The 14,490-nt window shown below is 41.8% G+C and overlaps 1 protein-coding gene across 7 annotated transcripts in view; it reads right to left on the reverse strand.

Moving 5' to 3' along the window:
- Nucleotides 1–1,433: 1,433 nt before the first annotated feature.
- Nucleotides 1,434–14,490, reverse strand: part of CAMSAP2 (calmodulin regulated spectrin associated protein family member 2) — a 112,707-nt gene continuing 99,650 nt past the window's right edge. For 5 of the 7 annotated variants that reach the window (XM_044763005.2, XM_044763003.2, XM_070501704.1 and 2 more), the window contains 8 exons: nt 14,225–14,294; nt 11,711–13,910; nt 9,683–9,819; nt 8,951–9,171; nt 7,876–7,975; nt 7,009–7,124; nt 4,991–5,109; nt 1,434–4,365 (listed from right to left, as the gene is read on the reverse strand). In XM_044763005.2, coding sequence (XP_044618940.1) covers nt 4,060–4,365; nt 4,991–5,109; nt 7,009–7,124; nt 7,876–7,975; nt 8,951–9,171; nt 9,683–9,819; nt 11,711–13,910; nt 14,225–14,294 — 3,269 coding nt within the window. In that variant the 3' untranslated portion in view covers nt 1,434–4,059. The remainder of the gene's footprint in view (nt 4,366–4,990; nt 5,110–7,008; nt 7,125–7,875; nt 7,976–8,950; nt 9,172–9,682; nt 9,820–11,710; nt 13,911–14,224; nt 14,295–14,490) is intronic. The other 2 variants (XM_044763006.2, XM_044763004.2) reach the window with 1 other exon arrangement.

Raw genomic sequence — 14,490 nt, forward strand, 5'->3', positions numbered from 1 at the left:
GTTCGGATCCTGCGTGCAGACATGGCACTGCTCATCAGGCCACGTCGAGGTGGCGTCCCACATGCCACAACTGGAAGGACCCACAACTAAAAAATTTACAACTATGTACGAGGGGGATTTGGGGAGAAAAAGCAGAGAAAAAAAAAATTGGCAACAGTTGTTGGCTCAGGTGCCAATCTTTAAAAAAAAAGAAAAAAGACTGGCAACAGATGTTAGCTCAGGTGCCAAACTTAAAAAAAAAATTCCTTAAATACATGCACAAAACTAACTCTCGTTTTCTAAGCCCCTGGACTCGGGGTACTGAGGTGCGAGAAGGCTGTACACCCACATATGCAAAGCAGATGGCTGAAAGTAGATTCTAGATCTCCTTATTTCTGCCAGCTCTGACACACCAACCCGTGCACCAACCCCCGCCACCCCACCCAACAATACGAAATCATTAATTTCTCATTTGTTTCTTTCAAAGGCAAAACTGCCATTGAGGGAGATACAGACCTATTTTGTAAGCATCTATTCACTGTGAATGTCACACTCGTTTTACAGATGTGTTTCTCTGATGTCTGAGTCCTCAGTCAGAGCCTTACAGCTGTTTCCTTCTCTGGGTGGTATTCTTATCATCTCTCTGTGTAGACAGGTTATGAAATAAAGACGTCTGCTCCCATGCACGACAGAGCGTCTTCCTCTGCCCTGGTTAAGAACGACGGATTAGCCAGGTCAGGGAACACACTCAAACTGTGTGTGCGCGCTCGGGGGCCATGGTCTGTGTATACTTGTCTAAGACTGCCTGAGTCTATGGTTAAATATTTTTATGTTTGAAAGTTAAAGTCTCAGAAAACATTGTGGCAGCGTAGCTCTGTTCTGAAGCTTATCCTACCAAAGCATCTGAAGGTAGAGAACCACGCTTATGTTGGGCGACTGCAGATCCTTCTTCAGATATGTAATTATGTATGAAAACCGTTCTTTGGTTGTTAGGTCTTTTTTCCTTAATGGCTCTGATCTGCATGAGCAGAGTCAGCAAAATCAAACTGTAACTCAGAGACTAACAACCAAGAATGGGCTTCCCCGGTCGGCAGTGGATCAGTGAGCTCATTCGGCATTCATTTTCAAAGGTGCAGAGTGTTAACTCTGGCACACTTTAATTATTAATTCACCAAAAGAAAGCGAATATGGAGAAGATTAATGTAAGAGGAGCACAAACATTTATACACTACTACGTAGACTGTCTGAGCTGAGCACAGAAAGTTACAGACTTCCTAACATTGCCTTAAGTCAGTATTCAAACAATGTCTGATGTTATTAAAAGTTGCCTCTGATGACTATTCGAATTGTTAATTTAAACACGGGTTAAGAGACAGGAAAACCATATGCTGAGTTCACTCAAGTTCCAATAACAGTACAAGGAAAACACATTTTATTCAAGAAACAGAAAGGCGTTGTTTGGTGCCATGCTTTTATTGAAATGAAAGGGGAACTACAGTGTGCCAGGAAATAGCAAACATGACCGCCTTTATAGCACAGCATCTTGAAAACCTGTACGCAACGCGCTCGAGTGGACAGGTGAACACACCATATGCCGTACATTGCCCCACAGTGTCCAGGAAACCATAATTAAAAAGCAGAATTCGGCTTTAAACAGCCAAATAAACACTGTAACAGTCATTCTAAAACAACCCTGAAAGGCCGGGAGGAGTTGAGAGCTTCCCAAAGCTGTGTCGAGCGGCAGAACTTGACAGGCTGCACCGGCAACTGTGAGAAGCGTTTGGCAAACTTCAGTGCAGAATTATCGTCCTAATTTGACCTTCAATGTGAGAGCACCAGTGTGTTTCAATAAGGTTTATGAAAACCTCCAGACTTTACGAAATGGCATAATTTTCATCTGTATAGTTTTTAAAACATAATTCAAAAAACAAAAAAAAGCTGCACCATAATTTAAAAAACCCTGCAGACTTAAAGAAATATACCCATATTCCTTCTGCATGAGTGAAGTAAAATATTCCACTGCGAGCAATGAACTTGTGTGGCAACACTCACATTCCGCCTCCAGACACTATGGACATTCACGGTTGGACACGCCTAATTTCAGAATAAAAGGTAGTCCTGTTTAGTTTTAAATACTTCCCTCCGTTGTCTTGCACTCAATTTTTAAAAACTGAATGGCCAAGTAGTATCATGAAGAAGACTGCTTTGATAAGGGGAATTTAATTGGTTGAAAAGAACAAATTTAGTAATGTGAAATGCTTATTAATTCTCCTTTGACTCTTATTTACCTCATTTGGTTAGATTCATTTACTACTTTTTTAAACTAGTCTTAATCTAAACATGTATTTGACAATCATTTCCTTCTAGCTGTAATAGAAACTTGTCTGAAAGGTAAAATGTGCAATTTCCCATTTTTAATATTCATATATTATATACACAGTATGTATACACTTAAAATATAAGAGTTACATATCCTGGTCTCTTACATGCAAACAGTAGATCACAAATAGTTTTGAGCTACACATATATCTTGCAAAGTATTGGAAAAAAATCTGTGAATTTTTTTTTTTACAGTTTTAACCAATATACATAAATATAAGAACATAAATTACAGTAAAATATTGACAGCATTTGAGAACATGTTGATAACCCAGATGTGTACTGCTGTAACAACAGAAAAGTACAGTTCAGGGCATCTCCTTCTCTTTTTTTAAAATAAGTAAATACATCATATAAGATATTAGTAATTTCTCTAAACAACTCAATTAGAGAAATGGATATATTTTAGTCTCTACTTCCCATGAAAGAAAACATACTACGCATCTCATTTATGATAAATACTGTCTTTCTCCCTAAGTCCACACAGTTGTCACAACACTGAAACATAACAGGGTCACATATCATTCAAGTCTTTTCCTGAGAATGAAGATTTCCCCACTAGCCCTCCGCCGTGCACTAGGAAAGGAACAAAGACCACGGAGAGGAGTTCAAGCGTGCACGTCACCTAAGCTGTTCCACTTGACAAAGGTCCAAAAGAAGAAAAACTCAATCTAAGTAAAATAACGTGAAGCTATTTTAAAAGTAAAATGTAGCCCTTTGTACATGTTTAAAAATTCTAAATATAATTTTCTATCAGTTATAAATATAATGCAAAGACCTCTGGAGAACTCGTGGCAGGAAGTCCTACATCTTCAGACGGAAAGACTACTCTCAAAGCGCCATTCACTTCTGCCAGCTGATAAAGTGACTCACTTTAAAAGAGATAGAAAGCCTTTCTTGTTAAAAGAACAATCTAAATTATTCTGAGTTGGCCAAAAGCGGTGTAAAAACAGCACTGATTGAATCAGCAACTTGGTATAACATATTCTTGGTTAAGCTCGTGGTTTAAGCGAACCTACTAGCAGCTCTTTACAACACCTCCTCTTATTTAATGGAGAAATGTTAATACTTGAGTGAATAATAAATACAGAATTGTAAATACTTAGTAGAATAACTCTTGCAAATGCTCTAACAACATTAAAACATGAGGTTACTGTAAAACTAGACACTAGTGTTTCTCTCAGCATCATAAGAAAGGTGCCAGTTACCTCTGAAGGCGTATTTCCTACTCTCATGATCTCCACATGAAACAACGTAAAAGCTATCTTAGACTCAATCCCCAGGAGAGAAAAATAGCAAAATAAACCGTCTGAAGACGAGCAAGTACATTAAAAAGTTAAAAAAAAAAAAAAAGCAACAAATAAAACACATAATTTGTCACCTTAACCATATTGCAACCATAAGTCCAATTAGTGTCCATGAGAATTCAGTGCTTCACTGTATCGAACATCAAGCAGGTGAACCCGATGACACAAATCTCCGTTTGTGAATCAAAACACTTCCTTTGTCGCTGATCACCTAAGCGAAAAGCTTCTGCACTCCAAAATACTGTGGTTACATTCCAGTTGTTCCTGACAACAGAGCTTAGTGTGCAGTTTCAATGAATGAAAGTCTTGTTGGCAATTAGAAAGGTGTTCTACAGGCAGGAAAGATGAAGTGCAAATTTACCACAAATGTTCTGAAGCGAGTATCTCCCAGCTCCTATGCTTTAGAGGGTAGCAGTTTTTTGGGTGTCACTGGTCTCTTGGTCTGCCACAAATGGCTGTGGATGGTAATTGCATCAACACTGGCAGATAAAGTTTTAGCAGGTATGTGGCTAAACTGTTTCCTGTCAGAATTATATTTGTAAAGCCCCTCGATCATTTTTTTAGTGATAGATTTAGGGCCTATCCCAGTCAGTTTATTAATTTCTTCAGTTTCCGGGCAATAAGTATACAAAGACCTGAATTGGCAGCCTGAATCCCGGAATAAGATCAGGAAGTTGTTGGCATCTGACTTCTCCATCTCCTTTAGAATAAGAAACAAAACAAAACGACAACAATGAAAAACAACAGTAAACATTTCACTGCATAAAAATTTATGCGATTGTGTTACATTTTTGGGTCAAATTTTATGACATTTAATTTAAAATATAAATTTTCAATAGCCCAAATAAGATGCGTTTTATAAAAGCAAAGTGCACTAATGAAAGATGCAGGCAAACACCTCTCTGTTGAGGGCCGGTCGGCTGTGTGGAGCTGCAATCCTGCAGCAGACTGTTCCCCAAACGAGGCCTCCGCTAAACCCTGACACTGTGCCACCGTCTGCTACTCATGGCCAGGCTCTGGCGGGCTTCATTTTAGAGAAGGAAAATCACGTTATCTACACTTACAACTAAGGGCATCTGGGCAAGAAGATAGCGTATCATTTCATACTATCATCGAAGTCCACTCCTGGTCTTTAAGCCTGCAGTCTTCCGGAAGCCCACTGGAGAGGGGACTAACTCAATCTAATAATTGAAACCGAGCTACAGATGTTTATATGCTGTTGAAATTCTAGAAGCCTATGAATAGTAATTTCTCTTGAATTGAAAGAGAAGACTCCTACAATTTAAGAATGTTGCCCAATTTAATTTTCATGCAAACACGCTTACCTCCAGTATTTTTTTCTTCTGGCCCTCATTTACTTTTCCAGCCAAACAGCAATGAGCTAAAGCGTTCTGTATGATGTGCTTGTTGGATTTTGCGCTGGGTTCTTTGTAGAGCTTTGGTCCTGCAGTAAGAATTTAACAGTAACAAGAAAAACAGCATTCCTAAGTCGGCAACACTGCTCTGTTTAAATGATACAATTGCCCCTACACTGATGAAACACTGTAACAGAAACCAGCTCCTGTGCCTGGAGGCCCCTGGCCCGCTGTGCAGTCAGAACCTTGCTTGGCCCTCACAGGGACACATCTTGAGGATGCTCTGTGGCCTCCTGAGGCTGCTCTGGGAGAGCAGTGCTGGAAATCAGATGTTGCTCTGTCACCTTCTTTCTCAAGTCTGGTAAGGTCACTGGTAAGCTTAAAGCAGAATGGGTCCATCAGTAATTTAAGCTTTTAAAAAGACAAGAAAAAGCTTCATCTTCTCCTTCCATACCTCTGGGGTTTTTAGCCTTTTTTCCACCAACGGTGCTCCTTAGTCTCAAAGCACAGAAGCACTTTCTGCCATTTTCCCGGCACATTCCTACTCACGAAGGCTAGTACAGTGCACTCCCCCTGCTCCCTCACACTAACCGCACTGTCCTGGATGGCAAGCACCGTGCCTCACCCTCAGGAGTGTGCTGAAACACTAGTTCTTTGGGAAGAAGAACTATTAGCCCTGATCGCCTGTCTCTGGGGCATAAAACCCTCCCGCCAGGGCTGGTTTCAACCCTCCAGCGGCTCTACAGCCTGCATAACTCCCGAAATTTAACAATCGGTCGAGAGCCAGTACGAGCTGGGCCGGCACCACTGCAGCTCTGTCGCTCAGGGTTTAACAGTGCCTGGCAAGTGGGACTGTCCGACGGCACAGCAGAGAAGCAGAGGGAGTAAGAAGGAAGCGCTGCCCACTCCCAGGCTGTGAGGCTGGCGGACTGGCCGCAGGAGGCTGCGTTAAAAGCCACAGAACGCAGCGCACAGGAAGGTTAGCAAGTCAGAAGCTCCTCAGGCCTTTACAGGGCTCTACAGGGCTTTACAGGGCTTCCACTGGGGTAGGCCACGAGCAGACGGAGGCACCCTCCTGGGCCTCTGCTCTCCCACGCATGTTCTCCTGGGCCTTTCCATCTTAGTGCTCGACAGTTGCTCACATTTCTTCTCACGTTCTCTCCTGCTTCATTTCCTTTTTTTTTTAAAGATTTTATTTTTTTCTTTTTCTCCCCAAAACCCCTTGGTACATAGCTGTGTATTTTTAGTTGTGGGCCGTTCCAGCTGTGGCACATGGGACGCTGCCCCAGCACGGCTGGACAAGTGGCACCATGTCCATGCCCCAGACCCGCACCGGCAAAACCCCGGGCCACCAAAGCAGAGTGCGTGAACCCAACCACTTGGCCACGGGGCCAGCCCCTCTCCTGCTTCATTTCTTTAGGAGCGTTCTTACATTCTATTCTTCAATTTGCTTTTATTTCAACGATGCCTACCCACAGGCCAAAAGAGGACTTGATGGGGATATGTGAGGCTGATGTCCTCCCAGATCCAATGCATTCCTCTCATCTTTTAGAGCCTCTTAATGCTTTTTAAAGATGCACAGGTCTAGATACCAGAAATCCCAACGTTAGAGAGAGGACTTCATGGGTTCCAGCCCTTCCTCAGTACGCAGGACCTGTGTACTGCTGATAGAACCTCTCTAAAACTCCTCCAGACCCAAACTACAACACGGAAAAGGCCAGCATTTTCAAGAGGGACGCAGCAGGATGCGGTCTAGGCAGTACTGCTCATTTGGTTTAGAAACGTGTCTCACTTGTCCTGGGACAGGTCACTGTCTCCCTACACGGAACTGGACCATGAGACTGACCTGCCTGCAACTGACCACCCGCATGTACCGTTTGTGATCAGTCTCCCGCGTTCAGACCGAGAAGTGAGCCGAGGAGACGCGCTTTAGTACTGCCTTTATCTATCTTCATTACTGAGTTAAATTAAAACGGACAGACGCTGACCTGTGTATTCTGTTCCCGAAGCCACTGAAGAAGTGGTTGACGCGTTTTCCCAGTCTTTTTCTCCGTTTCGACTGCCACAACGACTTGGAGATAAGAAGCCTTCTACAGACTCTGATCTAAATAGTAAATAAAATATTTTGTGTCTCAAACAGAGAAAGAACATTTGGGGGTCAGAAGGGTCTATGAGAGAGTACCAACCAAAATCAACCTAGAGGCTTAAAAATAAGAAGATGGTAGTAACTGTCTTATTCACAGCTATCCATCCAAGTGCCTAGAACGTAGGAGGCACTCTAGAAACATCTGCTGACTGAAAGAATCAATGTTCTTCCATATGAAAACGGCAATTAATGCAACAGATGGTAGTACAAAGAGGAGAACTCAGAGCTGATGACTGTCACTAGAAACATTCGTTTTTATATGGGTATTATAGTAGAAGGTAATGAAATACTGTCTTCTAATCTATATCCTAGAGAGAGAGAGTGCACAAGAGATCTTCCTATGTCCCAGGTGACCTCCATTGGAGTTATTCTAATGGGGAAACTCTCCACGTCAGGTGGGAATGAGCCAGTGAGGCTGGCAGCACACACACAGTGAGCTTTCTCAGACTGGTGATTTTATCAGCCACAGGAGTAACTACAGTTAATGTTTTACAGTTTATAAAAAGTATCTTATCAAGGTCAGGATTCTAAAATTCTACAAGAAACGGTGAGAGATGAAAAGACCTCTTTATATTTTATATATACAGAAACCCAAACGATCCTTATCAGCAAAACTTATAAAAATTTGTGATTATAATTATTCATTTAAAAAAAGTAACTTCAGGGAACATATTCTTTTCTATGAAAAATGTTCACATTATGGATTTACCTTGGTGTCCTCTTGCCTGAAAGCACACTCTCGTTATCGCCTGTGTTCAGTGACGCCAAAGAAAGGCTAGAGACTGAAAAAACACGATAAATTCGTGATCCTGAATAAAAACAAAATTAGAAATTTAAAAGGAGCAACTAGAAAAGAGTCTGTTCATTAGATAACACCAGCATATGAAAATGGAGCTTCTGTAGTTTCTTTTCCTTTCTTTACTCTTAATCGAAACATATACTATGCCTGCATGCATATATGCATACTTTATTTAAAATTAGCAATGAGCCTATTTTTAAGAAATACTGATAAAATTGTCATTCGGACTTATTCAAAAGGAAAGTGGTAATATGAGACATGATATTGTGATCATAAGAAAAACAATTAACAGGAAAAAATATATTTAGGAATATCTGATTCCTAGGTGGAAAATTAATTTATTAATTTCAGCCAATACTGGGTATCGAAAAATTTCACTGACTAGAAAAGACAAGAGTTTTCTTTAAACAGTCAGTGTTATGTTATTTTCCCCTGAGTTTTAGAATAACTATGGGAATTCTCTAGAATATTCCCTAGTGTTTAGTTTCAATAAAATAAATATTTTTAAAAATGAGTATGAATGTTGAATTTTTAAAAAAAGATATATTCTCTCAACTCCGAAAGTATAAATTTGGGTTTTTGACCATTCCTATCTTAAAGAAGGGACTCAGGAACTCTTCATCTTACATTCCTCATAGTGACCTGTTTCTTCTACATTTCATGCGCACAACGTTTCCCCTTAAATCACGCGTACAGAAAGGTCAGTAAATAATTCAGGGAGATTGCATCAGAAGCGGCGTTTCCTAGCCGGTTAGTGCTCGCACTGCGTCTCTCAGCATCCACACTCGTTCTACTGAATACGTGCACGCATACATAATGCACGTAAGTCATAACCAACTGCGTTTGCTCATCTTGGTTCTGCACTGAGGAGCACGCACAGCCTCAAACGGCGCGTCCGATGCAGCGCACCAAAGCACAGTCAAGTTGGCAGGACAAACCAGGCTGGTGTCTCTATGAACAGACTCTTCACAATAAGCTGTGTTACCTGGAGGACCTTTGATTGGTGTTTTGGGAGATTCAATGTGATCTCTGTGAATAGATTTTGGGCGCTGTTTTTTGGGTTTTGCTATTTGAGGCCGGGGTTTAATTACTGTATCCATGTCTTCCATTAGTTTCAGCTGTTTTCGCCTCATATATTCTTGCCTAATAAACTCTCTGCGTGCTTTCTCATCTTCTTTCTTCTGACGTTCTTCCTCAGTTTTACGCCTAAGAAACCAAATGGTTACATTTCTTATTCTGCATACCAAAGAAAACAGACACTGGGGAGCATGTATTTGATGTGAGAAGGGAGAATTACTGTATTTCAGCACTTTGGGAATAAACGGTTCATTTAAAACATACCTGAGATAATTTAGGTCATTAAAATGTATATAAATATACCATTAATAAATCAAATAACTACTTTAAAAAAATATGTGAGTGTGTATAAAACCTAGTGAAATTATTTTAAATTAATGTTTCTGGAGCACTTTATTTTGAAATGCCTCAAACTTAGGATAAAAATATACAATCAAGTAATACTTTGGGAAAATGAATTTCTAAAAAGCACCAAAAATTAGCATTAGTTCAGTTGTCTACATATACTGCGAAGGTCTCTGAAAAATCTGTTAATAAAAAATTAATGAGAAACTGCCTCCTCGAGCACATACTTACAAACTTCTAAACACGCCCGCGCACACTCATCTCAGCGGCAGAGCGGGGACCGCAGGCCCCTTACCTTGTCTCCTCTTTCTTATGCTCCATCTCCGCTTCCAGCTGCTGTTTCCGAAGCTGAGTCTCTTTCTCCCTTCTTAATCGCTTCTCCAACAAAGCTGCCCGTTTCATTGCCATATCATTTTCCGCTTTTTGATCATCCTAAGAATGAATTTCATTGAAAAAGATGACATGTGTTAGGTACCGTATTCTCATTTTCAACTGCTGTGGTCACAGTTAGTGGTTTTCCTAACTGAACAATCTGTTCAACCTTATTCCAACCCCACCATACATGGACATGTTCCAAAAATTACGAAGGAAAAAATGAATTAAAGTCATAACAGTCCTACCAAGTAAACTGTGCACTTTAAGTTAATTACATGTTTTCAAAACCTAGGAAGTTAGCAAACAACAACCACAAAAAGGAAAAAAAGGACAGAGCTTTTTTGGACCCTAATAAATAACTAAGAGTGGAGCGTTTTCCCCAATTTCTAAAGTTCCATTTAAATTGTATTTAAAATACATGCCCAATAAAGAACACTCAAGCAGAAATACCAAACAATTAGCTACCCAAAGCTGTATCACATAAATGAAACTACTGCAATGATTTTTTTAAGTTGAGGTTCTGACAGTTTGCTTGATTGGTTCTGAACTATATCGAAGAAGTTTTTCCTTCAAAGAGAAGATGGATATAAGACTCCTCGTCTAAAGTTCCTTCAATCTGAGAGCTGGTTCATGATCTGCAGGCCTCTGAGCCTGCCTCAGTTTCTACCTGAATCCTTAGGGACAGCCTCAGTTTTCAGAGAGCTTCCAAAATGCTTCAGAATTCAGGAAAGTATAACAAGCTGCAGAAACGGTTCACTGTCTTAACGACTCCTTGTAATAAGTCAACAAGTGTATCCTGGGTTCTGATATATTTACAACACAGTGCCAAGCATACAGGTATTAAAATACAATATGAAAAAAGATATGGCACCTTCGGGGAAGAGATTCAAACAAGGAGTTTTTGCATAGGAGCCCAGAGAGAGAGGAGATCTGAATGGAGAAAGTCAGATGATGCCACTCAAACCATCGGTCCAAACATTCACATGTCTGTATCTAACAAACTACATACACTCTGCAATGTGCCAGGCACTTTACTATGTAAAGTAAAGGGGCAGTGACGATATGGAAATGGAGGGAAGGGGAGGGATGGAGAGGGGACGGAGGGAAGGGAAGGCGTGGAGAAGAAATGGAGGGAAGGGAAGCAATGGAGCGGAAATGAAGGGAAGGGATGGAGAGGGGACGGAGGGAAGCGATGGAGAAGAAACGGGCTCTGAACTTAATATTCCTCATGTGGTTGCCTGGGCACAAATTCCAGAAGAAACAGGCCTTCCACAGGGACGGGACACAACCCAGCTGTTGGCCTCTGAAATGGTGCATCTTAGGATGAAGCTAGAGGAAAAGAGGCGGGCTATAGAAGCCCAGAAGAAGACAATGGAAGCCGCTTTTACTAAACAGAGGCAGATCCTGGATGCGGACATGGCACTGCTCATCAAGCCACGCTGAGGGGGCGTCCCACATGCCACAACTAGCGGGATCCACAACTAAGAATATACAACCATGTACCAGGGGGCTTTGGGGAGAAAAAGGAAAAAAATAAAATCATTAAAAAAAAATTTTTTAAACCTTAAATTTATTCGGATCTCTTCAAAGAGTTATTCCCAATTTGTAAAAAGCTCATGACTTGGCATTGCCTGTAAGTCTATTCTAGTGTATTTTTACGTCTTGAACATCTCCCCCCTTTAAAGGGAAGGCTTCTGTGGAAGTGAGAGAGGTGGAGAGGCAGAAACAGCATATCTAAACAGGCCCCGGGAACATGAGGAAAGGAGGACTGTTCCAGAAATCACAGGGTGCTTGAAAGTTACTGCAGTCCACCAGGGGAGGACCAAAACATGTCTTCAGATTAATGGCAGACTGGTGAGAAAAGGGCATGCTCCTGAAGGAAGAATGCCAGCTAAAGAAACCAAACCCATCAGAGGGAGACAGCGAAAACCACGCAGGTTAGCCTTACCTTAAAAAAGAACCCACAGCAGACTTTCTGGTCATCATCAAATTGTTCTTTATCACTTTCTCCGTCATATTTTTCAACAGATACATCAGCCTTTTCAGGAGGTTTCAAATCGGAGAGGGAAACTTCAATCAGATTGACATTTTTAGGAGCTGTGGGTGGGAATGCAGGTTTAGGAGGAGGTTGTGCAGGCTGATTCAGCTGGTCCTCATTTGGGGTCAGACACACAGTCTCTGTGATAGGCTGTGACAGGACTTCAGAAACCGTTGACTCAAGAGGTTTCATCTCCTTTTCTTCCAGATTATGTTCCAGCTGTTCCAAAGCCCCTTTGGACTCCAAGTCCTCCTTTTTAACTTCCTCCTTAGGTCTGGATTCCTTTAACTGAGGCTCTCCATCATCCCCAAAACACACAAAGGACCTAGTCTGAATGGGAACTTGACTTGGCGAGAACCTCCTTAGCCGAGGAAGACTATCCACAGACCGAGGCGGTGTCAGCGTTCGATTCAAGGGTGTTATTTTTAGTTCATTTGGCCTAGGAGTCCTTTGATTTTTAACAGAAAAAGACGCGCTTTTCCTGTTAGAAGACTGTGGAGATGGGTGCATGGGACGAGGCGAGTCTGCCGAGAACGGTGCGACGGCTGACGACAGGCCTGCCTGCCTCGGTTTGAAATCTCTGAGCTGCTTCTGTGGGGAGGGCTGCGGGGGCGAGATCACCCAGGACTGCTGCTCCCGCATCTGCATCAGCATCTCCTGCTGGAGGGACAGGCGCTGCATCTCCTGCTGCAGAAAATGCAGGGATGAATTCAACTTTTCAATGGACTTCGTGTACTCTAAAATCTCCCCCTCATTTAAGGCTTCCTCCGAGGGGCTGGCCAGGTTCCACTGCTTCTCTGGATCAACGGGGGTTGTGGGAGACTTGAGCCATTTGGCTGGAGGATTCTCCATGCCTTCTTTTATATCCGCCAGGGACTTACTCCTCTGCCCATTAGCTTTTTGTGATTCCTTTTCTTTTGCTCGATCAGTGTACACTTTCTCATCTTCTGCACCAGCTGCTTCCTCGCGAAGAGGGGAAACGCCATCCCCTTTCTTTTTCACTACAGTAAGAAATGCTGTCCTGCCCATTTTCTGCCTCTGTTTAGTAAAAGCGGCTTCCATTTTCTTCTTCTGGGCTTCTATAGCCCGCCTCTTTTCTTCTAGCTTCATCCTAAGATGCACCATTTCAGAGGCCAACAGCTGGGTTGTGTCCCGTCCCTGCGGAAGGCCTGTTTCTTCTGGAATTTGTGCCCAGGCAACCACATGAGGAATATTAAGTTCAGAGCCCTCTGGTGTTGTTTTTTGAGAACTGCTTCCACTACTTTTTCCATCTGTATGATTCAGTTTCCTGAATTTCTGTTCTGCAAAGCTGGTCATCTTCACTCCGGAACTGGAGGAGGCACTGCTGCCCGGCTGTGACCTGGTGCTCACGGTGCTGGGACACGGACTCAAAGCTTCTCGGGGGTTGCTGCTTCGCACATCGTAATCCTGAAGAAACTTAGATGCATCGTCCATGTCAGAGTCTAAGCTTACAGTATAGTCTCTCAAAGAAGAGTCTTCATCCATAGTCTCAGGAATGTCTTCTGAAGGGACATGAATGCCAGTGTCCACTTCAGTATTGTCAGTTACGGGACTCAAGGCACCTTTTGTGTCAGTCATGTTATCAGGACTGGATTGACTTAGCTTGATATTTGAATTCAGGATACTCATTTCCTGGCGGTGAAGAAAGAAGCCATTAGCAATCTGGTCTGGCTGGGGTGTGCGGGGAGATTTCTCAGTATCATGAATTATTTGCAATGCTTCTTCAATGCTCGGTGTCTCGATCTGATTGCCAAACTCATCCAGAAGGACCCTGTTTTGTAAAGCTCCATTTGGAAGCTTGTAATGAATGTTCTCATTAGAATTTAGTTCATTTGTGTTGAGAGCCACGTAAGATTTAAGGTCACTGTAAGAGTCTAAATTAAGTTCTTCTTCAATGTTTTCTTCTTCCTCTTCTCCATTTACTGGCTTGAAGGACAAATTTTTCCTAATGTTTTTAGAAACACGATTGTTGTCCAGAGTAAGTCCTTCATTGCTAATAGAACGAATGATTCCTCGGTTTGGGGTGGATCTTGGTACAGTATTTTCCTTATCAAAAGAAATATCAAAGGAAACTCCATGCACTGATGACCTAAACATTTAAAGAGAAAGTCTTTAAATAACCTCAGAAAAGAAATGGTTTGTATCATTGAACGACGACGACCATAGAAACTGTACGTCCTTTCTGCCTCCATTTCTCATAGTCATACTGTCCTTAAGGCAAGGCCAGGCACCAGGTTTCCCCTTAGTTAGCCCGTTGGTCCCTCTGTCGTCTGACTACTCTGCTGCCCTTTCAAAATCAGGTACTAATTAAAAGTCCACTGCAACTTGGCTAACGACTAAAGAGAGACAGAATCAGCATTTCTTGATAATGTGAATATACTAAAAATAATTCTCTTTGCTTACCTTTTCTCTTTGGGCCACGTCCCTATGAACCCATCAACATACGACATAGATGAAGACCTTCTAATTCCTCCTTCAAACGCAAAAAAGAAAAAGTCAGTAAATCACGTAAAAAATTTTAACTTATAGCAATTGAACAGATTTCACATATTTGAGGATTCATTAATAGCACTAAAAAGTAAGTAGGTACATATGGAGAAACAGAGATCATTATATAAAGAAAAGCAAGCAGAGAGAAACAGACCAACCTTTTAGTGTGTACATAACAC

This window comes from Equus asinus, chromosome 30 (genome assembly GCF_041296235.1).
Source record: "Equus asinus isolate D_3611 breed Donkey chromosome 30, EquAss-T2T_v2, whole genome shotgun sequence".
NCBI classification, from domain to species: Eukaryota; Metazoa; Chordata; class Mammalia; order Perissodactyla; family Equidae; genus Equus; species Equus asinus.